General features: G+C 58.4%; 1 protein-coding gene and 1 non-coding gene across 3 annotated transcripts; both read right to left on the bottom strand.

Annotated features, from left to right (window-relative positions):
* Positions 1 to 1,075: 1,075 nt before the first annotated feature.
* SSC5D (scavenger receptor cysteine rich family member with 5 domains) lies at positions 1,076 to 24,466 on the bottom strand. Of its 2 annotated transcripts, none has more exons than XM_027514767.1 (14): positions 23,599 to 24,466; positions 23,105 to 23,131; positions 22,530 to 22,838; positions 21,855 to 21,974; positions 21,559 to 21,672; positions 20,920 to 21,228; positions 18,932 to 19,249; positions 18,507 to 18,683; positions 17,971 to 18,288; positions 15,396 to 15,965; positions 15,000 to 15,317; positions 14,673 to 14,840; positions 9,429 to 9,584; positions 1,076 to 3,207 (listed from the first exon to the last, which is right to left on the bottom strand). In XM_027514767.1, exons 1-14 carry the CDS (start codon positions 23,621 to 23,623, stop codon positions 1,166 to 1,168), a joined length of 4,971 nt encoding a protein of 1,656 aa, XP_027370568.1. In that variant the 5' UTR covers positions 23,624 to 24,466; the 3' UTR covers positions 1,076 to 1,165. The 2 variants fall into 2 exon arrangements, with proteins under 2 accessions (XP_027370568.1, XP_027370569.1); XM_027514768.1 differs by having other exon boundaries at positions 15,000 to 15,314.
* Positions 4,861 to 4,964, bottom strand: LOC113876892. The gene has a single exon (XR_003506626.1). It is a non-coding gene; the product is annotated as a U6 spliceosomal RNA (small nuclear RNA).
* Positions 24,467 to 24,501: the final 35 nt, after the last annotated feature.

Raw genomic sequence — 24,501 nt, 5'->3', positions numbered from 1 at the left:
GTGAAGATACAATGACATCATGCGTGCAAAGCCCTCCACACAGAGCCTTACCCGTAGGAACTGCCCGGAGAACATTAGTCATGATTACTATGATGACGAGCTCAGTCATTCAGAAGGTATTAATGAAGGGGGCGTGTTGTGTCAGCCTCCATTCTAAGAGCTGGACATACGTCTGTGAACAAAGATTTCTGCCCTCGTGGGCCTTCATCATCGCCATCGTCACTGCCATAGTGATGACCACCATCACCTCCACTATCCTCACCATCACGACCACCATCGTCACTTCCATCATTCGTCACCATCATAACAGTCATCACTGTGACCTTCGAGACCGTCACCGCCATCGTGATCACCTTCAGCACCCTCATTATCACCGTAATAATCACCACCACCGTCACCACCAGGATCGTTTTCAGCCTCACCAGCATCATCACCATGACCACTTCCATCATTGTCATCACAATACCATCACAACAGCTATTGCCGTGATCCTCGTGACCGTCACTGCCACCATAAATATCACCATGATGATCATTACCATCAAGAGAGCTGTCACCACTACCTTCATGCCCATCATCACCATCACGGTCACCTTCATCATCCCCACCATCACCACCACCACCCCCACCATCATAATGGCATGATCATCACCAGGATCATCTTCATCCTCGCCATCACTATCACTTCTCTCATCTTTGCCATCATGACCATCATCACCATCACAGTCACCTCCATCGCCTTGTGTCATGCCTGTGACATTCACAAACAGATCGGTCTTGTGATTCCTCCTCCCTTGCTGCTGCTAAATCGCTTCAGTCGTGTCCGACTCTGTGCAACCCCACAGACAGCAGCCCACCAGTCTCCCCCATCCCTGGGATTCTCCAGGCAAGAACACTGGAGTGGGTTGCCATTTCCTTCTCCAATGCATCAAAGTGAGAAGTGAAAGTGAAGTCGCTCAGTCGTTTCTGACTCATAGCGACCCCATGGGCTGCAGCCTACCAGGCTCCTCCGTCCATGGGATTTTCCAGGCAAGAGTACTGGAGTGGGGTGCCATTCCTCCTCCCCTAGTCCCCCAGAAACGTCATTCACACTTTATTTTTAAGTAGATACTTTGGTTTTCCTTTGTTGTTGTCGTTGGGGAGTGGCTTAAGTCCCTACGATAAGGTCACACATCTCCCCGCAGAGGCCTCTCTTCCCACTCAGGGGTGGTAGTGGTTGGTACAGGTGTGGTGGGGGGCCAGGCCACCTCTGCCAGTCTCTTCACAACCTCACCCAGCTGCCCCAGACCCTGGGCGGCCTCCACCAGCTGGGTCAAGCCCAGTCCCAGGGCTCGGCGGTCCTGTTGATCTCGCTCCAGGGCCTGGGTCAGCCTCTGCAGCTGACTGCCCACGTCCCTCACAGCGGCCACCAGCTCTACCAGGGCAGGCGGCTCACAAGCCATGACCCTCACAGGCGGCACTGGGGCCTCACATGGGCCCAGAGGGCCTGAGCTCGGACTGGGAGCTGGCCCAAGGGAGAGGTGGTCAGGGGGTGGTTGATCCAAGGGGTGGGCCATAGGAGCCAGATGGTCCCCAGATGACCCCACAGGGGTCACAGTGGGGTCAGGGGCTGAGTGTGGAGTCTGGGTAGGTGGAGAGGTTACTTCGGGGCTCTGGCTTGTGGCTGCTTTGAAGTTCTCAGTGGACGGTATGTCCATGCTTGGGGCAGGAGACAGGCTGGACTCTGAGGCTGGAGATGTGGAGGGGCGAGGGGCCCCTGTGAAGGTCAACTGGGGGTGCAGGCTGGGCTTCACTGGAGAGGGAGGTTCTGTTCCCAAGGGAGTTAGAACGGACTTGGCAGTGACCGTAGAGGCTGAGGTGAGGTCAGGAGTCATGGTGTGGTAAATAGTGGTGGTGAGGTGAGGAGTCGTGGTGGGGTGAGGAGCTGTAGTGGGGTAAGGGGCGGTGATGGGGTGAGGAGTTGTGGTAGGGGAAGAGGTGGTGGCTGGGTGAGGGGTTGTGGTGGACTGAGGGGTCGTGGCAGGGTAAGGGGTGGTGATGGGGTGAGGGGTTGTGGTGGGGTGAGGGGTCGTGGTGGACTGAGCAGTAGTGATGGGAGGGGGGGTCGTGGTGGGGTGAGGGGTTGAGGTAGAGTGAGGGGTGGTGGTGGGATAAGGGGTCGTGGTGGCGTGAGGGGTCGTGGTGGGGTAAAGGGCAGAAGTGGGGTGAGAGGTCACTGTAGGGTGAGAGATTGTGGTGGGATAAGGGGTCGTGGTGGGATAAGGGGTCGTGGTGGGATAAGGGGTCGTGGTGGGATAAGGGGTCGTGGTGGCGTGAGGGGTCGAGGTGAGGTAAAGGGTAGTAGTGGGGTGAGAGGCTGCTGCGGGGTGAGAGGTCATGGTGGAGTACGGGGCCGTGGTGGGGTGAGAGGTCGCTGCGGGGTGAGAGATCATGGTGGAGTACGGGGCCGTGGTGGGGTGAGAGGTCGATGCGGGGTGAGAGGTCATGATGGTGTACGGGGCTGTGGTGGGGTGAGAGGTCGGTGCGGGATGAGAGGTCATGGTGGAGTACAGGGCCGTGGTGGGGTGAGAGGTCATGGTGGAGTACGGGGCCGTGGTGGGGTGAGAGGTCGCTGCGGGGTGAGAGGTCATGGAGGAGTACGGGGCCGTGGTTGGGTGAGAGGTCGGTTCAGGGTGAGAGGTCATGGTGGAGTACGGGGCCGTGGTGGGGTGAGGCCCTGTGGAGCGGTCTGGGGAACTGGAAGGTTCTGGAACTGTGCTAGGCTGTGGAGACGTGCCCCGGCCTGGGGCTTTGTCCGGATCCGGGGTCAGCCCGGAGGTAGGGGAGAGGTGGGTCGCCGCCGCCGGCGCAGAGGGGTCTGAGGTGAGTTCCTTGGGCGCGGTGGGCGGTGGGGTGGGTGAAAGCCTAGAGGTCGGCGCGGGGGCCGCGGCGGCATCAGGGGAGGGCCCGGTAAGGCCGGGGCTCGTCGAGGTGCGGTGGGCGCTCCCCCGAGAGGCCGCGACCGGGCTGGGCGGCACCGCGGAGGTCGCGTCAGGGGTCGCCTCTGGCGTTGAGGCCGCCGTGCGGATGAGCGGCGGTGCGGAGGCGGAGGTCAGTGGAGGGTCGGCTGGCCCCGGCGCGGCGGAGGCGGGTGGGGAAGGGGCGGCGGGCTTGGTCCTGGCTGTCGTGGGCCGCAGTCGGCGTTCTGGCCACCGTCTCCTCTGGGAGCCTGGCGGAGGAAAGACAGACGGACGAGGTCAGGCCGCCCCGCCCACCCCGCAGCGCGTCCCGCCCTCCAGACGGTGCGACCAATGGGGAGGCACGGGGGCTCGTGACGTCACGGGTCGCCAGCAGACTTCACCCGGCCCTAGTGCCCCACCTCCTCGCATGCTCCGATGTCTCCAAGCGCCACCTGGTGTCCTCCCCTCTGGAGGATGCGGGGATTGGCGCGCGGGGAGAGGGGGACGCGGAGGGGTACCCCGGGATGCAGGATGGTGGGGTGGGGGTGTGTGCAGGTGGTGTGGGAGGATGCGGGAGGGAGCCAGGGGAATGCGGGCCGGGGATTTGGGATGCAAGAGGGGGCGGAAGGGCAGAGATGGGGTGAAGGGAGATAAAGAGGCGGAGGGCGTGGAAGCTGCTCGGATAGGAGGGGTCAGAATCAAGTAATCAAGAACAGTATCTTCTTGCCCTATGTTTAAACAATCAAAATTAATGCGAAAGATCCACAATAAACAAAAAGTCAAAATTTTAATTCAAGTCAGGATCCAGCCTACCTCACTGGAATCCCCCCTAAAATTGGCTGTCAGATCCTGGTGAGGTAGGTCGGATCCGACTTGTTAAAATTTTATTTACTTCATCGTGGATTGTTTTTGCATTCGTTTCTATTTTTTTAACCTATGGTATTAAGATTTTATCTTCATTACAAAATGCTTGGAATGCCCCCAAATTTTAGGCCTGAATAAGGCAGAAACCTTCCCCTCTTCCAGGCCCTGCTGCTGCTGCTGCTAAGTCGCTTCAGTCGTGTCCGACTCTGTTCGACCCCAGAGACGGCAGCCCACCAGGCTCCCACTTCCCTGGGATTCTCCAGGCAAGAACACTGGAGTGGGTTGCCATTTCCTTCTCCAATGCATCAAAGTGAAAAGTGAAAGTGAAGTCGCTCAGTCCTGTCCGACTCCCAGCGACCCCGTGGACTGCAGCCTACCAGGCTCCTCCGTCCATGGGATTTTCCAGGCAAGAGTACCGGAGTGGGTTGCCATTGCCTTCTCCACTTCCAGGCCCTGCTTCCAGATAAATATGATTTTTAACCTCTTTTGACAGATGAGGGAAATCAGGCCAAGAGGGCAAGTAATTTGCCCGAGGTCACACACTGACACTGTTTGAAAGTTACAAGGACAAGGTCTGAGCCCAAGTCCTTTGCATCCAGAGTCTGGGCCAGTAAGTATCAGTTTCTCAGCGGTGGGAATGTTCTGTGCTGGCCAGTATGGTAGCCGTTGGTCACCTGTGGCTTCTGAGCACTTAAAATGTGGTTCAACTAAGGAACCAAATGTTTCCTTTTTCAATTTTTAACATTTTTATTTTGGCTGCGCTGGGTCTTCGTTGCTTTGTGCGGGCTTCTCTTGTTGGGGAGCACAGGCTCCAGGGCACTGGGGCTTCAGTACGTATGGCTCTCGGGCTCTAGAGTGCTGACTTCCATAGTTGTTGAGCACAGGCTTAGTTGCTCTGCGATGTGTGGAATCTTTCCAGACCAGGGATCAAACCCATGTCCCCTGCATTGGCAGGTGAATTCTCATCCACTACATCATCAGGGAAGTTCTCTACTTGTTTTTTTTTTTTTTTTTTAACTTTGAATGGATTTCTTTTTGTAAATTTTTTTAAACAACAAAAAAGTATGGAATACTTCACAAATTTGCATGTCATCCTTGCACAAGGGCCATGCTAATCTCTGTATGGTTCCAACTTTAGTGTATGTGCTGTGGAAGCAAGCACTGTAAGTTTTTTTATTAAAGTATAGTTGATTTACAATGTTGCCTTAGTTTCGGGTGTACAGCAAAGTGATTCAGTCATTCATAAATATATATATATATATATTCTTTTTTGGATTATTTTCTTGTATAGTGTTTGTCGCTCAGTCATGTCCGACTCTGCGACCTCATGGACTGCACCCTGCAAGCCTCCTCTGTCCACAGAATTCTCCAGGCAAGAATACTGGAGTGGGGAGCCATTCACTTCTCCAGGGGATCTTCCCAACACAGGGATCAAACCTGGGTCTCCTGCATTGCAGGCAAATTCTTTATAGACTGAGCCACCAGGGAAGCCCTGATTTTCTCGTGTAGGTTATTACAAAATAGTGAGTATAGTTTCATGTGCTAAACAGTAGGTCCTTCCTTTTTCAAGTTTTTGATTAACTTAAATTTAAACAGCCACCTGTGTTGGTAGCTACCATACTGAACAGCACAGCTTGACTGAATTCCACTTTTCTGCAGGGTCCCTGAGGTGCATCTTGTCCCCCTGTAGGGTCAGAGGAACAGTTAAGTAAAAGGCTTGGCCTCCAGCCAGGCCACCTGGATTTAAACCCCAGATCCTCTGCTTCCTGTTGCTGCTGCGTCGCTTCAGTCCGACTCTGTTCGACCCCAGAGACGGCAGCCCACCAGGCTCCCGCATCCCTGGGATTCTCCAGGCAAGAATACTGGAGTGGGTTGCCATTTCCTTTTCCAATGCATGCAAGTGAAAAATGAAAGTGAAGTCGCTCAGTCGGCTCCTCCGTCCATGGGATTTTCCAGGCAAGAGTACTGGAGTGGGGTGCCATTGCCTTCTCCGCCTCTGCTTCCTAGCTGAGTTCAGTTCAGTTCAGTTGCTCAATCGTGTCTGACTCTTTGCGACCCCATGAATCGCAGCACGCCAGGCCTCCCTGTCCATCACCAACTCCCGGAGTTTACCCAAACTCATGTCCATCGAGTCGGTGATGCCATCCAGCCATTTCATCCTCTGTCGTCCCCTTCTCCTCCTGCCCCCAATCCCTCCCAGCATCAGAGTCTTTTCCAAGGAGTCAACTCTTCACACGAGATGACCAAAGTACTGGAGTTTCAGCTTCAACATCAGTCCTTCCAATGAACACTCAGGAATAATCTCCTTTAGGATGGACTGGTTGGATCTCCTTGCAGTCCAAGGGACTCTCAAGAGTCTTCCCCAACACCACAGTTCAAAGGCAGCAATTCTTCTGCGCTCAGCTTTCTTCACAGCCCAACTCTCACATCCATACCTGACCACTGGAAAAACCATAGCCTTAACTAGATGGACCTTTGTTGGCAAAGTAATGTCTCTGCTTTTGAATATGCTATCTAGGTTGGTCATAACTTTCCTTCCAAGGAGTAAGCGTCTTTTAATTTCATGACTGCAATCACCATCTACAGTGATTTTGGAGCCCCCCCCAAAAAAAGTCTGTCACTGTTTCCACTGTTTCCCCATCTATTTCCCATGAAGTGATGGGACCAGATGCCACAATCTTAGTTTTCTGAATGTTGACCTTTACGCCAACTTTTTCATTCTCCTCTTTCACTTTCATCAAGAGGCTGTTTAGTTCTTCTTCACTTTCTGCCATAAGGGTGGTGTCATCTGCATATCTGAGGTTATTGATATTTCTCCCGGCAATCTTGATTCCAGCTTGTGCTTCTTCCAGCCCAGCATTTCTCATGATGTACTCTGCATATGTTAAATAAGCAGGGTGACAATATACAGCCTTGACGTACTCCTTTTCCTATTTGGAACCAGTCTGTTGTTCCATGTCCAGTTCTAACTGTTGCTTCCTGACCTGCATACAGGTTTCTTAAGAGGCAGGTCAGGTGGTCTGGTGTTCCCATCTCTTTCAGAAGTTTCCACAGTTTATTGTGATCCACACAGTCAATGGCTTTGGCATAGTCAATAAAGCAGAAATAGATGTTTTTATGGAACTCTTTTGCTGTTTCGATGATCCAGCGGATGCTGGCAATTTGATCTCTGGTTCCTCTGCCTTTTCTAAAACCAGCTTGAACATCTGGAAGTTCACGGTTCACGTATTGCTGAAGCCTGGCTTGGAGAATTTTGAGCATTACTTTACTAGCGTGTGAGATGAGTGCAATTGTGTGGTACTGGGTAACCGTGGGCAAATGACTTAACTGCCTCGAATCTCAGTTTCTTCCCCTTCTGTAAACCACGGATGATCCATGTATCTCCCCTATAATCATGAAGGTTCAGAGAGACTGTGCGTGCACAGAGCACTTACACAATGCCAAGCAGGTAATAAGCATTCTCATAATTACTTATATTGCCACAGGCATTGATATCTGTGCCTCAGTTTCTCTCATCTGTGAAACGGGCACAATTATAGCACCTACATCACTCATTAGGCCTCGTGTGGCTGCTACAAGGATTAACATATGTAACTGTTAAAGACTAACACTCATAACGTGCACAGAATAGTGCCTGACACATGGTATATTGCTCTACAAATGGTGACTGTTCCTAGTTATCATTTCAAGAATCTCAGCTTGGTTTGTGTGCACAGGGGCTCAGATACCTAGAGTGGTCTTGGCTTTTAATTTTTTAGACCCAAGCAACAGAGAGTTAAGCTAGTCATACTGCCCCGTACACTGTCATCAATAGTTCCTGCAGTGTCTCCTCTTGTTTTACTCTCTCTCCTCTTTAACCCCCATCTGCATTCCCCTCATCCTCTTCCACAGGCACCTCCAGTCTACTGGGTTTCATGTGTGCTCTGAAACAATACAGAGTGCACAGATGTTTCATGTTAATACAAAAGTCTATGTATATTTGGGGGTTTGTGCTTTTAATTTCTACAAATAACATTCTGCTGGAAATCTCATTCTGTTTCTGAACTTCTCAGTGTTATGTTGTTAGTACCTACGCATGTTGCTGTGTATCCAGCCTGCCATTGCTTTAGCTACTGCATAGAATTCTGTCAGGTGTAACCCTTTCTCTTCTTCCTTACCTTTCTCTTGGACACTTAACCTGCCTCCCATTCCCTAATACATCCTCACATATATTCCTTTGTAAGCCTGTGAAAGAGTTTCTCTGGATGCGAAGAGCTGACCCATTGGAAAAGACCCTGATGCTAGGAAAGATTGAAGGCAAGAGGAGAAGGGGGTGACAGAGAATGAGACAGTTGGATGGCATCACTGACTCAATGAACATCAGTTTGAGCAAATTCTGGGAGATAGTGAAGGACAGGGAGACCTGGCATGCTGCAGTCCCTGGGGTCACAAAGAGTCAGACACGACTTAGTGACTGAACAACAACAAACAGATCTAGGAAAAGGGTTGCTGGGTGGTAATGTATAATCATATTTAATTTCACTAAACATCACTGCTGCTGCTGATGCTAAGTCGCTTCAGTCGTGTCCAGCTCTGTGTGAACCCATTTGCTGCTGCTGCTGCTAAGTCGCTTCAGTCGTGTCCAACTCTGTGCAGCCCACCAGGCTCCCCCATCCCTGGGATTCTCCAGGCAAGAACACTGGAGTGGGTTGCCATTTCCTTCTCCAGTGCATGAAAGTGAAAAGTGAAAGTGAAGTCGCTCAGTCGTGTCCGACTCTTAGCGACCCCATGGACTGCAGCCTACCAGGCTCCTCCATCCATGGGATTTTCCAGGCAAGAGTACTGGAGTGGGGTGCCATTGCCTTCTCTGTAAACATCACTAGGTCGCTTTTATTGAATTGCTCTATCCAGTGGGGATGCCTGTCTCCCCATGCCCACACCTACAATGGGTATTATTGACCTTTCCACTTTTTTTCCACGCTTGTCACTGTTTTCATTTGAATTTTCTGACTCATTATGAGTGTGAGCATTTCCAGACATACTTGTTGGGCATTTGGGCTTCCTAGTCCGCAAATCTCCTGTTTGCACCTTTCCCCCCATTCTCTTACAGGATTTCCTCTCATGCTTTTGTTGACGTGTCAGAGTGACTAACACAGTACAGGTGAGGGTTTCTCCACCTCAGCACTGTCGACATAAGGGGCTGGCTGGTTCTTTGTGGTGGGGGGCCCTTGTGCACTGGAGGGTGTGTAACGGCAGCCTGGGCTTGACCCACCAGGGACCACTAGCCTCCCCCCTCCCAGCTGTGACAACCTGAAATGTCTTCACGTGTTGCCAGTTATCCCAGTTGAAGACCACTGGTCAATAACAACCCTTTGTTTCAGGATATATTTCTGCCTGGTCTTTCTGGGGTGAGAGCTGGGTCACCACCGGGAAATCTGCAGTCCACCTCTCCATTCTGTTGTTGTGGTCTAGCCGCTGAGTCGTGTCCGACTCTTTTTGACCCTGTGGACTCCCCACCAGGCTCCTCTGTCCGTGGGATTTCCCAGGCAAGAATACTGGAGTGGGTTGCCATTCCCTTCTCCACCACCTCTCAACCCCACCCCACAAACACCTTGGACCCCGCCCCCCCCCCAGCCACATGCCTCACCTGTGTCCCCACGGAGCCTGGGAGCTAGAGACGGGTGGCCTGAGCTCCTGGTGGTGCCAGGGGGGCCAGGCGTGGCTGCAGTGGGGGTCTCCTTGGCCGGGACTCCTCCTGAAGGTGTGTCCCCCGTCCGGGAAGGCTCACGACAATCCTTGTCACCTTGAGAGATAATAGAGAGAACCCAGTAATCCCTGTCTCTGTGTTCTGAGGCTTTCTTCCCAGGATGCCAGGTTTTAGGAGGACTCTATCAAGAAGAACACAAATAGGAACTGGTTTTCCTGTTAAAATGTCAGCCCACCAAGGGCAGGCATGCTCTCTGGGCCTGTGTGTTCTCGAAATGTGTTCTAAGAAATGGCCACATGCTTGTTCATGGTTCATTAGTGTGTGATCGATTTGATTTTTTTCATTAAAACATACACTGAGAAAAGGGGACCCGCAGGGCTTCCCTGGTAGGAGTCCGCCCTACAGTGCAGAGGACACGGTGGCACAGGCAGCACTGGCCGGCAGATTCTTCACTGAGCCCCCAGAGGAGCACCCATCTCTCTAGGCATTGTCCAGCTGCCCTCACAAGTGGGTGCAGATCCTCAGGCCCACCTTTATCCCAAATCCTTGCCGCTGAAAGACACGTTAATTTTTGGCAAGCTCATGGGGAGCTGGTGGGCAAAGAAGCTGCAGGTTTGCTACAGATGACCAACCTAAAGCCCAGAGAGGGCAAGGAATTTTCCTAAGGTCACACAGCTAAGGAGCAACACTGGGCTTCAGATCCAGCAGGCCTACCTGGTTCTGAATGGAGACCTCTTTCCCTGTGGGAACAGACAGAAATAAAGCCCGAGGCTGGCCTCACCCCGGTCACTCCCCCTGCCTGGCTCACTCCACTCCAGCCAGGCTGTGGGCTCTTCTCTCAAGACCCCACCACAGGGCCTTTGCACATGCTGACCCCTCTGCCCAGAAAGCGCCTTTAGCTCCTCTCCAGGCTCCGCATCACAGCTGACATCTTTACAATGAACCACAGCCCTCACCCCCTGCTGCCACCCCCACCAAGCACTCCACTTCGACCCCACCAACCTCACTGGTGTGTCTCAAACCAGCTGAGCACACTCCCACCTCACGGCCTTTGCAGGTTCATGTGACTGCACTTACGGAACACTCTCCAACCAGGTATTTGCATGGCTTTCCCCTTCTTTTTTTCCTTTTCATTTTATTTAGAGTGCCCTGCATGGCAGGTGGGATTTAAGTTACCTAACCAGGAACTGAACCCTCACCCCCTGCATTGGCAGGGCAGAGTCTTAACCACTGGACCAGCAGGGGAGTGCCCCCGACCTCTTGAGGCTGTCACTTAACTGGCATTTCCTTAGTAAGTCATCTCTTGACCATCCCATTTTAAATGACAATTCTTCGCTCCCCCCCTTTACCCTCCCTTTCTCTGTCCATCATGTTCCCAGGGTTGGGACTCATGCCTGCCACTCAGCAAACACCTGAGGCATGAACTAATGCCTGTGTCTTCAAACTCCATCGTCCAGGAAGCCTCAAGAAATGTTGCTTCAAATGAAATGGAAAGACAATTCAACCTTCATAAGCTTCCATCTTCATCTCCTGTGCACTCTCTCTAGACCTACATGGCGATCTCACAATTGTTTGTTCATTCATTCATTCAACACAGATCCCGTGGAATACAGATTAACGCTCCCCAAAGATGTCCAAGCTCTAACCCTCAGAACCTGTAAATATGTTACCTTTCGTGGAAAAGACTTTGCAAACTGACTAAGGGCCCAGTCCTTGAAATGATGGGTTTATCCCATATTAACCCAAGGGAACCTGATCTAATCACATAAATCCTTATTCTTAGAGAATCTATCCCAGCAGTGGGCTTCCCTGGTGGCTCAGTGGTAAAGAATCTGCCTGCCAGTGCAGGAGACATGGGTTCAATCTCTAGGTCGGGAAGATCCCCTGGAAAAGGGAATGGCAACCCACTCCAGTATTCTTGCCTGGAAAATTCCAGGCAGGAGGAACTTAGTGGGCTATAGTCCATGAGGTCACAAGGAGTTGGACACGACTGAGTAACTAACACACACACAAATTCTCACTGTAGTGACAAAGATGTTAAGGTAAAAAAGGACCACAGAGATGCAACATTGCTGACTTTGAAGATGGAAGAGGGGGCCGTGCACCAAAGAATACAGGAGACTCTAGAAGCTAGAAAAGGCACAGGAACAATCTTTCCCTTCAGCCCCAGAAGGAATACAGCCCTGCCATCTTTGATTTCAACTAGTGAGAGACCTCAGCGGGGCTTCTGACCTCTAGAACTGCAAAATAATAAGCTCGTGTTGTCTTCAGCCCCAGATACGTGGTGGTCTTATGGCAACAATAGAAACTGACCTAGCTAAACCTGAGACAGCTAAAACTCTAGCAGAGACGATGTGCCATCAACGGGCAATGCAATTTTCTCAACTCGTCTTCGCTGCTCAGAGAAGCCCCTTCCTTGTGGGGTCTCCTGGTGGAAATGATGCCATCTCCTCCGCAAGCTTTTCCCCACTGCTCTACGAGAAATAATCGCTGTGTCCCTGGGATTCTACAGCTGTTGTTCATTTATGGTAAATAACTGTAACAAGCAGTGCATTGCGGTTTTAAGTGATTTCACACACATTTTGCTCATTGAATTGGGACCTGAGGTCACCCAGCCCCTTGTTCTAATTCCAGTGGAGTCACAGCTGGAACCCTGGCAGCCAGACTCCAGAATTCACACTTGCAATGACTTCAGTAATTCCCCAGTCCAACGAGCAAACTGTGTGTGAAATAGTTTAAAATGGATCTCAGCCACAGCTCCTGAGTTCAACTTCCCCGAGCCTCATTCCCCTCCCTCCCACCTGAAACTCAGGGGCAACACCAGGACCTATGAAAGTGTGAAAGTGTTAATCGCTCAGTTGCGTTCGACTCTTTGTGACCCCATGGACAGTCGCCCGCCAGGCTTCTCTACCCATGGGATTCAGGACTTATGTCATGCAGTTAATGTGTTCCTGGCACTGTCCTTGACTCTTTCCAGGGGACCTGGAGCTGCGGCCTTTTTACTTGCTTTTTTCGAAGTAAGGAATTGCAGCTCAATGAAGCCGAGTCATTTTTTTCAAGGCCACCTTGCTAATAAGGACATAATTTCTGTCGTTTCCATCTCTCCCCACCCAACCCTGCCCCTCTTCCCAGTACTAAGGTTGCACATGTGACCCCTGGGGTTCCCATCGCGCAGTGCCCAGTTCCGTACTTATGTGTGCTCACGCACCCCTTCTCCCCGACCAGAAACAGGTGGGGTCTCAGAGGCCCGGACACTGCCGCCCTCAGAGCTGCGGGCGCGCAGCATCCGACCGCCTCCGCCGCGAGGGGGCGCGACGAGAAAGGGAGGCGGCGCCCGGCTGCAGACACCGAAAGCTCTGGAATCCTGGCCACACGGCACGGCACCTCTGGAAACTGAGCCCTAAGTCACGACTAGGGTGCCCCCCCCCAAAATCTCGGCGGCTCCAAGGCCTGCTACGTGCCCCCGCCCCGTCCCTCCGGCGGAAGAGCGACACCGAAGCAGCAGACAGACCCGGGGTGGGGGTGGGGAGGGAACTACAGCGCGCTTCACGCTTTTATAGCTGCGGGCTTGGGCCAGCTGGCCAATTAGGAGGCGTACCGCTCCTGTGTCGTCACACCGCGCTGGGCCATAGACGTCCCCCCGCCCGCCCTTCCTGCCGAGGCTTCTCTGTCTCTCTCTGTCTCTCTCCCCTCTCTCTCTGTCTCTCTCTCTCCCCTCTCTCTCTCTCCAAGGCCTGCGGAGTGCGCATGCTTGCTGAGCGCGCGGAAAAGGCGGGATCCCGAGCGGAGCGAGCAAAGCATGCGACACCTGGGGGAGCGGAGGGGCCGGGAGAGCCGGGCGAGGCAGCCGGCCCGTGGGAAGCGGAGGGACGGAGGGTCGGCGAGAAGGACGAGGACACAGGGGAGGGAAGAGGGGAGAAGCGGCCCTAGGCCGCGGGGTCGGATGGGAAACAGCGAGGAGTTTGGGCGCGGAGTGAAAGAGAAAGGAAGGCGGGGGTAGGGGGGAGAGAGAAACTGGGAGAAACAGGAGTGATGGAGCGTGGCCTTGACAAAGTAAGAAAAACGGTGAGAGGCCGATGAGCCATAGAGACAGGAAGGGGAGTCAGGGGAGAGGAGGAAGACAGACACGGAGCTGAGAAGATAAAACTGACCGCAGAAAGCAGGATAAGGAACAGAGAAGCTGAGCGTGAGACGCTGAAAATGACAGGAAGAGGGGGAGGACACAGGACACGTGAGGAGAGACAGACGGGAGGGTAGGCAGTGAGAAATGGAAGGAAAGAGCCAGACGCCGGGGCGGGGATGGAAAGAAGTTGACCGTGGTGGGGGAGGGTGGAGAGAAACAGTAATGGTGGGACATGAATTTGATAAGGAAAGAAAAGGAGGAAGGTGACGAGAAAGAGACATGGTCAGTGAAAAAGAAAAAAGAGTGATCGAGATGAGGAGGGTGAGAAGTTGAAAAGAGAAGGTGAGAAAGAGGAGCAGAGAAGGATCAAGAGAGAATGAGCAGGATGGAACAGAGATCTCACACACATACCAATGGGAACCATCTGAGCGGGTCAAGGCCCGAGTGTACACACACACACACAAACACACAGAAATGGGAACCATCTGAGCGGGTCAAGGCCCGAGTGTGACCAGGCCTCAGGGAGACAGAGGCCATGGGGCAGCGGGGCTGGAGGCTGCCCCCGCTGGCCAGAGGAAGGGGTCAGGCTGGGGACAGCGCTCCATGTGAAGGCCCCCAGCCCGCCTCCGAGCCTCAGCCCCGCCCAGACGAGAGCTTGAGCTGGGAGAATAGGCTTGAGGGGCTGGGGTGGGGCAGCGGTGTGGTGACGGCATGTGCCTCCGTGTGGGGACTGGGGACCTTCGGCCGAGGCTCTGGCTCCAGGGACACGGGCTTTGACATCAAGGCTGATTCCCGGAGGCCCCAGAAGACTTGCAGGACTGGGGGCCGGACTCTGCTGAGCCTGGCTTGATTCTGAGACTCAGGGCGGGGAGGAGGAAGGGATCTCCTCTTCTAGGCTCTTGTAGGACAGTTACAGACGAGCCCATGGAGGGGAAGTTCTTAGCGTCTTTGGAGCCGAGGAAAACCTGCCTGCGGTCTCGGAGACCCGGGCCAGCTCATTCAGGGTCTTTCAGGAAGCCCGGCAGGGAGATGCTCCTCCCCACCCCACGCCTGCCCCTCACCTGTGCTCGGAAGGCGCCTCGTTGCTGGGGTGGGGGCCCCTGGGCTCCCCGTGGTTTCCCGGGAAAGGGTGTGTCCGGGCACCCCTGCAGAGGTGGTCCCCTTGGCCAGGTCCTCCCCCGAGGTGGGGTCCCAGGTCCAGGGTGGATAGTCCTCCTCGTCTGCATAGCCTGGGGAGGAAAAGGGGGAGGGGAGAGCCCCCGACCCGTCTCAGGAGTCCTTGCCGCTGCTGCTCCGGAGGCCCCTGCCAGGATCTCCAGGTGCGAGTCCGGGCCCCGCGCCCCTCCGCCCCGTGCCCCGCCCCCCGCTCCGCGCCCCACCCCCTGTACCAGTGCAGGTGAGCCCCACGTCCTCCTCGTGGTCGCAGTTGTGCTGTCCCCACGCCCGGGCCGGGCAGTCGCTCAGCGAGGATTCGCTGCCCTTGCAGCCCACGTCATCCAGCCAGATGGGCCCGGTCCCGGGGCCGTAGTGGGTTTTGCCCACTCGAGGCCGGACCCTCCCGCAGCCCAGCTCCCAGCAGGTCACCATGCCGTCCCGCAGGTCCCAGCCGTCGTCACAGACCGTCCCCCATTGTCCGGCGTGCCACACCTCCAGCCGCCCGGCACACCGGTTGGGCCCGTCCGCCAGACGAACCCTGAACGGGCCTGCTGGTGGGAGGCATGGATCAGGAGGGGTCAGCGGGGGTCCGGAGGGGCCAGCCTCAGCCTTCCTGTTCCTCTGCTCACCTGCTGCGCCGGTGGGGGAGGGGGCCGGGTCCGTGGATGACTCTGGAGAACCTTGTCCTGGGAGCTCAGCGGATGGCTCCACGGTGGCCTCGGAGGTCACTAATCGGGGGCCCTGGGTGGCGAGCGTCGCCACAGTCTTAGAGGTCCGTTCCCTGGGGGCTCGAGAAGTCCGAGTTACGGTGGTGTGTGAGGTCAGCCTGCGGGGGGCCTGCGTGGTCAGCCTGGTGGTAAACTCAGAGGTGGGTCTTCGGGAGGCCCCCGTGGCCAGGGTGCTGGTGGTCCGTGAGGTCAGTTCAGGGGGACTCTGGGTTCCTGAGACCCTGGAGTGCTTAGTGGTTGGCATCGCCGGGGGCTGAGTGGTTGGTCTCTTTGCGTTCTTGGTCACCCACTTCTTGGTGCTTTTGGGCATCTTCCCTGGGGCCTTGGTGGTTTTCTCAGGGATGCTGGGGGTCTGCCTCGCAGATGGCTTGGTGGCCAGCTCCCCCGGGAGCCAGGCGTCCGGGTCTCTGCCCAGGCCGGGGATCCAGCTCCAACTGAAGGGGTCTGAGATGGAGTCCAGGCCGGGGGTTCCTGGAGACGGGGGTGGGGGGGTGGCAGGGAAGATGGCAGACATCGTGAGGTCCCCAGCCAGGCTCCACCTTCTCCTGTCTCCCACTGCAGACAGCCACCGAGTTCCCAAGCACTCGGCCTCATCGCAGGTGGCATCTGAGCATCTCCTATGAGCCAGGCCCTGTGCCAGGCCCAGGGCACTCGGTGGCCACCCCGGCCCCATCCTGCCTCAGCATTTGCGGTCCTGAGCTGCCTGCCCCGCTTCGCCCCCTCACTCTGACCTGTCCTGTTTGCCCAGCCGGTGCCCTTCCCCCTGTACCCACTGACTGGTCACTGCCCCACCAGGGTGGCACCAGGCCACCCCCCAGCTCAGAACCCTGCTGTGGCTCCCAGGGCCTTAGGGAGGAGAGGGAAAGAGGGAACGCGCCCCAGCTTTGGGCTCCCAGCCTCCACGGCTCACCCAACATCTTTCTGGGCAGCACAGGGAAGGTGGCGGACGCTGTGGGTGATGCTGAGGGTGAGTGGTGCAGAACGAGGGTCAGTCTGGCTCACAGAGGGGTCTGGCCCTTCGCCCCCGGCTGCTGGAGGCAGGGGGACCCTCCCAGCCCTGGCAGCGTCCTGCCTGGTTGGAGCGTGTTGCTTGCCTGGGGACCTGGGACCAGCCAGGTCATCTCTGCTAACAGCATGGCTTGCAAGCGCCAGTCCCACGGGGGACCCAGCTCCTGAAAACGCTCTGCCGCTGGCTAGGAAAGTGTCACGTGCGTGGGGGTGGGGTAGCAGATTAAGTGCTGTCTGCACCCCTCCCCTTGGAGACGAGGGTTCACAAGGGTCTCTCCCGACCCTGCCCCAGCTGCCTCCTTCCTCGCGATGTGAATCTGGGCCCTTCTGCTGCGGGAAACCCTGCTCCTGAGTCTGAGAGCTTCTCTGACCATTGTGAGTCTTTCTAGAAAACTGTGGAACCTGAGGGTGGTCTTGGGGAACCTCCCGAGTGACATGTCAGACAGGCTCACATCTCTGTCCCTCAGTGAGCCCTGGGCTTCTCAGAGGCCAGAGCCCTCACGTTCTGAGCCCCCTGTACCAAGCTCCGAGTCTGCCGCTGGATGAAACAATGACACGGGAGAGAACACAGGCCAAGGCTGACCTCGCTTCTGCGGGCCCTCTGTCACACTGGCTTCTCGCCATCTCTCGGTGCCCCTGTGCCTGCTTCCTTTCATCTCAGGGAGGACAGAGCTCCCCTCCAGGAGGGAGACCCCGTGATTCTTGGTAGGAAGAAAAGGAGGAAGGACCCCAGCTGTGCTGCTTAGTTGCTGTGTGACCTTGGGCAAGTTACTCAGCCTCTCTGTGCTGCAGTTTTATCACCAGGCTTCCCTGCTAATGGTGGAGAGTCTGCCTGCAGTACGGGAGACCTGGGTTCCATCCCTGGGTTGGGAAGATCCCCTGGAGGAGGGCATGGCAACCCACTCCAGTTTCTTGCATGGAGAATCCCATGGACAGAGGAGCCTGGTGGGCTACAGTCCATGGGGCCGCAAAGACTTGACACAATGAAGCAACTAACACTAACATCTCTATCAGTAAAACTGGTGTGTGTGCGTGTGTGCATGCGTGTATGTGTCTGTGTGTGTGCGTGCACACACCCAGTCATTCAGCTGTCTGAATGTTTGCAGCCCCATGGACTGCAGCCTGCCAGGCTCCTCTGTCCATGCGATTTCCCTGGCAAGTATACTGGATTGGGTTGCCAATTCCTTCTCCAGGGGATCTTCCCGACCTAGGGATGGAATGGCAGGCATCTCCTGCATTGGCAGGCGGATTCTTTACCACTGCACCACCTGGGAAGCCCTTCACATAGGCATAATGTCCATCAGTTTGGACTTATCCTGAGGTGTGAATGGGGTCACATGTGTGAAAACAGCCCTCCTGGGGCAGGGGTTAGGAGGCAGGCGCTCAGTCAACGTTAGTGCCAATGTCAGTTCCCGTTCCCTCCTCCAGGAAGCCCTCTGGAAGCCAGCAGATGGCGAGGCCTCCTCACCCGCGCAGGTGACTCCAACGTCCTCATTGTGGGCACAGTTGTGCTTCCCCCAGGGAGCGGCGAGGCAGTCGGCCAGGGCAGCCTCGGTCCCCGTGCACCTCACATCGTCCAGCCAGATGGGGCCGGCGCCCCAGCCAAAGCGGCCGGCAGTGGGGTCAGACTGCCGCGGTCCCCCGCAGCCCAGCTCCCGGCAGACCACGGCTGTGTCCCGCAGGTCCCAGCCATCATCACACACAGTCCCCCAGCGTCCTGCATGCCACACCTCCAGCCGGCCCGAGCACCTGCTGGGCCCCGCCACCAGGCGCAGCTGGGGGGATCCTGGAGAGGGGAGACACAGAGAATTTGAGGCAGGCCCTCCACCATCTTCCCTCTGTGCATTCACCCAGGAGGAGACCCCAGCTGGCCCAGACGCTCTGTGCTCTCCTCCCCTCTGTCCTCTGAGTGGGGAGGGGCGCCCAGGGGGCTGTGGGAGGGGCAGGGCAGGAAACCTATGCTCAGCCCCACACTTGGGGTTCAGGGGAGGACAGGGGGCTCACCGGCATCCGGCCCAGGCTCCTGAAGGAAAGTCGGGGGGGCGGGCGGAACTGAGACACCGGGCATCTGCGGGGCCTGGCTCGCCGTGGGGGGCGGGGACCTGGATGGGGCCCCCCTGGGCCCTGAGCTGTTGCTGCCTGCCGCGGGGGCCGTGGGAGGGACATACCCGAGAGGCATACCTGGGAAATGGGAGGGGAGAGGTGACCACCAGCCCCTGCTGTGTGGCGGGCGGCTCCCCGACCACCAGCCCAGGACCACTATGGTGGGGATTCACAGGTGAGCATGAATGGGGTGGCGGGCCACCTAGATGGAAGGAGTGGGGACACCGGGGGTAACCTTCGGAAAACACACAGCACCCCAGCTCTCACCCCTCCGGGCGAAGCCCCCCAGGCCTCCCTCCCTGGCCTCTCCCCAGGGCCACCCTCACCATCACACACGGCCCCGGCGTCCTCCCGGTGGTGGCAGTCGTGCTGGCCCCAGGGCCGCGCCGGACAGAACCGCAAGGCCGTCTCGTTCCCCCGACAGCGGAGGTCGTCCAGAAGGATGGGCCCCGCGCCCTCCCCGAAGAAGGCGCCCCCGGGGGCGGCCAGCGCGCCCCCGCAGCCCAGCTCCCGGCAGGCCACGGCGGCGTCCCGCAGGTCCCAGCCATCATCGCACACGGTGCCCCAGCGCCCGCCGTGCCACACCTCCAGGCGGCCAGCACACCCGTGGGGGCCATCGGCCAGACGCAGCCGGGGGGCCGGGCCTGGACGTGGAGGCGGGGGAGGAGAGCAGAGAGGAAGGAGACTGCAGTGGACAGGCAGGAACTGTGGCGGCGAGGATGGGGGAGCAGGCCTAGGCCGTGTGTGGGTCCTGCTTCACACCCAGCACGGGGCTGCAGAGCGGACCCTCCATCCTCACAAGTGAGGAAGAGGCTTTGACACAGACCATCTGGATGGACGGAGTGTGGGCACTTGGGGGGGTACCCCAGGAAAATACACAAAGCCCCCAGTTCTCACCCCTCCACTCCAGGCCCAAGTCACGCTGCAAGAGTCCAGCTCTGCTCTGTCCACCGCCCCCTGCACGTCCCTGCCTCCCCAGGGAGAGCCCAGGGCACACCCACCAATGCCCACCCCCACCTCCCCAAGCAGGTCCCCACGCCCCAGCTGCCTTCCCCAGGCCTGCAGAGCAGGGCTTCTCAGCCTCAGCTCCCCTGACACGGGCGCTGTCCTGAGCACCATACAATGTCCAGCTGCATCTCCCAGCTCCACCCCAGATGACCCCCCAAAGGCCTGTAGACCCCACGCCTGTCACCCTAGCAGTGGTGCTGAGAGCTGGGCTAGAGGTTTGGGGGCATTTCTGTTAGGTGTTTGTGCGTGAGAGCGGGGCCAGCTCTGGGCAGTATGGAGTCCATCTCCAACCCCCAGTCGGTGTCTAAAGGGGACAGGCCAGAGAGGGTGCCACACCCCTAGCCTGCATGACCCAGCTGCATGTGCCAAGCTCCTGCAAGGCCCACCCCGAGGAGCAGAGATGGAGGTAAGACACCAAGCTTCTGGCCCCTTGATGGGGATCGCAACTTCTCCCCGGAGCTTAACCGCCCTGGGGAGCCTGGGCTGACCTTCCAGGCTTCAGAGGCCACAGCTCAGCCCCCAAGGTATGGCCCTCAGAGGGGACAACCTCACGGCTCCAGGTCCCCCGACCTGTGTCGCCCTGATCTCCACCCCCACCACACTCCACAGGCCAGACCCCCACATTATCCCTCCGTGCGGCCCGCCAGCGGAAGTCATGCTCTGGTGGAGCCTTGGCTCCATCTGTGGGTGGGGGTGCAGCTCGGAAAGGCTTTCAGCTCCCTCTCCCAGTTCCCACCCACTCTCTGAAGCATTTACTGGCCCCTGCCCGGGTGGGTGGGCGGATGTCTGCCTCCAGTGTGTCCTTGAACTTGCCCACCCGACACCTGTGCGCGGCCCCGCCCTTTGCCGGCTGCGTCCTAGTCCTGCAGCGCGACGACACCCAGGTCAGGAAAGAGAGATCTGGGTCAGTACCGCGTGCATGAGGCTGAATGACTGTGGGTGTCGGGAGGAGGGAGGGGGAAAGGGCCAGGGGGAAAGACGGGGAGAGAGGGGAGGAAGGGGGAGAGGAAGGGAGCGAAGAAGGAAGAAGAGAGGGAAGAAGGAAGACAAGAAGGAGGGAAGGGGACTGGAGAAGTCTTTTTGAAAGTCGTGACATCTTTAGGTTAGTGGTATGGGGGCGTGGCCCGCGGGAGGGGCGTGGCCCGCGGGAGGGGCGTGGCCCGCGGGAGGGGCGTGGCCCGCGGGAGGGGCGTGGCCCGCGGGAGGGGCGTGGCCCGCGGGAGGGGCGTGGCCCGCGGGAGGGGCGTGGCCCGCGGGAGGGGCGTGGCCCGCGGGAGGGGCGTGGCCCGCGGGAGGGGGCACGTACCTGTGCAGACCAGTCCTGCGTCCTCGCTGTGGTCGCAGTTGCTCCGGCCCCAGGGGCTTCGGGGACAGTCTCTCAGGGCCTGCTCTCCGCCTCCGCAACCCACGTCGTCCATCCACACGGGCCCCGCGCCCGGGCCGAACCGGGCCCCCCCAGGGGCGGCCAGGGCGCCCCCGCAGCCCAGCTCCCGACAGGCCACGGCGGCGTCCCGCAGGTCCCAGCCGTCGTCGCACACGGTGCCCCAGCGCCCGCCATGCCACACCTCCAGGCGCCCGGCGCACCCGTGGGGGCCGGAGACCAGGCGCAGCCGCTCTGCGGGGCGGGCGGGAGGGGGCGCTGTGAGGGGCTGCTAACACTCGTTTTCCATCTGGGAAAACGGAGGCCCCGCGGGGTCAGGGGTCTGAGATCAGCCTGCCTGCCAGCCAGCCAGTGGCAGAAAGTCAGGGTCTGGACAGGGCAGGGAGCCTGGGGGCCTGCCGCGAGTGGACACCCGGGTCTACTGACCAGGCGGGGAGCCTGGGCCTGGCTGAATCCCCGGGGACGTAGTGCCCCCCTACCCTGGGGTCCCCAGTTTGGTCTGGGGGGCCTAGGGCCTGACCCCTTCTGGAATTGTTGCAGACGGAAGGTCTGCCTCGGACTTACCCTGGCGGGGGGCTCCGGCAGTCAGCACTGGGGCCCTGGTGGACTTGGCCGGCTTGGGCAGCCGGGGGCTCTTCTTCCGGGAGCCACTCTGGGGGGTCCCGGCTGGGCGGGGTGCTGGTCGAGGAGGGGGACAGTGGGGAGTGCGGTTGGCAGCTGAATCTGGGGCTGTAAGTCAGTCCTGAGAGTCCCCAAGGTCTGAAGGGGGCGTCACGGGGGCCCCGGGGAGGGTAGAGTTGGGCCTCTGTCCCTTCTCCCTCACTGCTAAAGCAGGAGCCAGAGCATGGGTGGGGGCTCACCAGGCGTCACCGGGGCCTCCTCAGAGCCGGGGCTCAGCTCCCCTGCCAGCCCTGGCCAGGGGTCCCCATCCAGGACTGAAGGTGGATCGTCATGGTCCCTGGAGTCTGTCCCACGCTGGCCTTGGGGACAGCAGCGTGTTGCTGGAGGGCACACTCCCTCCTGTGGGCCCGTCTCAGGCCCCGGGCCGCCCCCACCCGACCTGGCGTGGCTGAGTTTCACCCAAGCCAAGTAGGCTCCGTATCGGTTTTTACCCTTGCCTTCCTCTCTCTGAAAACAGATGCTTTTTGCTGACACAGTTGATAAGTGGCCCATGAGGAATAATAGTCATGAGGCCCCCTGAGGGGAGGGACAATCCCCAGTTCCAGTCTGTGCAGACCAGCTCTGGCCCCTTTAAGTCTTCCTGCACCTCTTTAGGTGGGGGGAAGCACAGGTGCAAATAAATAACTCTGGCTCGCCATCTGCACGATTGGTAAAGCTGCCAGCTTTATCAATTTAAAAGTTCTTTCCAAAGAGTTTGGAGGATGTTCTTCCAACACCCACCATCTAACACCCCAGTGCTATGGAGAGGGCAGGCTCTCAGTGAGGCAGGGGTAGGGTGTCTGGACTTCTGGATGCTCAGAGTTAGTTACTGGGCTGAGGGTCCCTGGGTGTTGAGGAGGCTGAGGACCCCTTACCTGCACAGACGACCCCCGCATCCTCCTCGTGTGAGCAGATGTGGGCCTTCCAGCCCCGGTGGGGGCAGAGGCCCAGCTGCCGCTCCCCGCCCCGGCAGGCCAGTTCGCTCAGCCACACGGGCCCTGCGCCCTCCCCAAAGAAGGCGCCCCCAGGGGCGGCCAGCGCGCCCCCGCAGCCCAGCTCCCGGCAGGCCACGGCGGCGTCCCGCAGGTCCCAGCCGTCATCGCACACGGTGCCCCAGCGCCCGCCGTGCCACACCTCCAGGCGGCCCGCGCACCCATGGGGCCCGTCGGCCAGACGCAGCCGCTCTGCAGGGACGGAGGAGAGGCTGTGACATCCTGGAGACCCCGGGGCTGGTGGGCAGGGCAGGGGCTGGGGGCTGTCCTGCAGGGGCGTGACCGGGAGCCCCTTAGAAAGCAGGAAGCTGGGTGACTGCGTTGTCCTGCAGAAGTGGTGTGGGGGTCGTGGGCACATGGGGGTGACCAGGGTCCAAGGGAGGGTGAGCCCGGGCCAGGCATGGGAAGGGCTTGGAGCTGAGCGCACCCAGACGGGAGCAGTGTTTGGGGCCACTTACCAACAGCCTGGGTCCCCATCAGAGCCACTGGAAGGGAGGTTGGAGGGGTGAGGCAGTGAGGTCCTCGCTCCTCTGAACCAGAAACCCCGCCGCCGGGAAGGAGGACTCAGGCCCAGCGCCTGGCCGAGGCCCAGGTCCTTGGGATGGGCGGAGCCCGGAGGCCTCAGGTCTGGGCAGGGGGCCAGGCCCTTGGCTCTCCCCCTTGGGGGCCTGGCTAAAGGTGAATGATGGGTGAAACCCCCTGCAAGGTCAGGGCTCATGGAGGGGAGAGGAAGTCCTGGGATCTCCTGAGAGGGTGGGACTCGGGGTTCCCGAGGCCAGGTCCCTGGAGGATCAGTCAGAGGCAGCCAGATGTCCTGTGCTCCCCCCGCCTCCCCCCCACCAAGCAACAGGGATGGGGCCCTGGAACTTGGAGGCTCTGCAGTGGGTCAGCTCAGGGGTCAGAGGGCCGGGCCCGGGCCCCTGAGTCCCGGAGGAGGGGAAGGGTCACTCACCGAGGAGGCAGGCCAGGACCCTCATGTTTGCAGAGTCGGGGTGGGGACAGGGTGGAAGCAGACGGGAGCAGGAGCGGGGAGGAGGGGATCGCGGACGCAGGAGGGTGGGGAGCGCCTGCCAGAGGCGCCCTGGACCCGGGGAGGAGCAGGCGGGGGCTGGACGCTCTGCAGGAGAAAGAGAGGCTGCCGAGGAGGCAGCAGGGGACAGGAGCGGGGCGGGGAGGGGGCTGGCCGGCGGCTGAGGCCTGGGGAGGAGGGCGGTGGCAGGCGGGAGGGAGGGTGTCCAACTGCAGACACCCACACAGGAGACAGCCAGCTGGCCAGGAGTGCTGTGCTCAGGCTCGGGGGGCGGCAGGCTTCAGGGGAGGATCCTGACAGGGGTGCGTGGGCAGAGCGCCCACCCATCTGCTGCTTCTCCTGTCCCGCCAGGGTGGTGTGCCGGAAACAGAGGGATTGAGGATGGGCTCACATCAGCTGCCGGGGTTGGGGACCTGGTGCAGCAAGAGGGCTTGCAGGCAGACACCAGGAAGGACTTCCTGGACTGGGAAAGGAGAGAGACTCCCTTCTCCATTCCCCCAGGTGGATTTGCGGGCAGAAGTCATCAGCCCCCTGTGTGTCTCCCAAGAAAACTGGGGTCAGGGGTCGAGAGGGCCAAGGGTCAAGACTTGGGTGGGGGAGGACAACTGCACACACACACACACACACACACACACACACACACACGAACGCACTCTTTCTCTCTCTGCACTAAGCAGCTGTGAGGCGGAAAAAATTCGGTAATGGGGAGCGTGAGTCAGAGGGCTGGCACGGAGCTGGGCTGCCTGAGCTCATCGCCTCCCCTGCCCCCAGTCCAGCACACTCCCCCCTCCCAACAATTACTGTCAACCTCGGGAAGGAGGGGCC

The sequence above is a fragment of the Bos indicus x Bos taurus genome, chromosome 18 (genome assembly GCF_003369695.1).
Source record: "Bos indicus x Bos taurus breed Angus x Brahman F1 hybrid chromosome 18, Bos_hybrid_MaternalHap_v2.0, whole genome shotgun sequence".
Classification (NCBI taxonomy): Eukaryota; Metazoa; Chordata; class Mammalia; order Artiodactyla; family Bovidae; genus Bos; species Bos indicus x Bos taurus.
Note: the sequence above shows the minus strand (reverse complement) of the source record. Positions and strands in the feature narration are given on the sequence as shown.

Bases quoted from the DNA above. Each gene is read 5' to 3' on its own strand.
- SSC5D (XM_027514767.1), bottom strand. From the start codon at position 23,623: ATGAGGGTCCTGGCCTGCCTCCTCG. The intron at 18,684-18,931 runs GTGAGGGTGGCC...CCCATTTCCCAG, and splicing joins CGCCGGGGCCGTGTGTGATG to GTATGCCTCTCGGGTATGTC. The intron at 14,841-14,999 runs GTACAGGGGGTG...TTTCCTCCCCAG, and splicing joins CGTGGGGCTCACCTGCACTG to GCTATGCAGACGAGGAGGAC.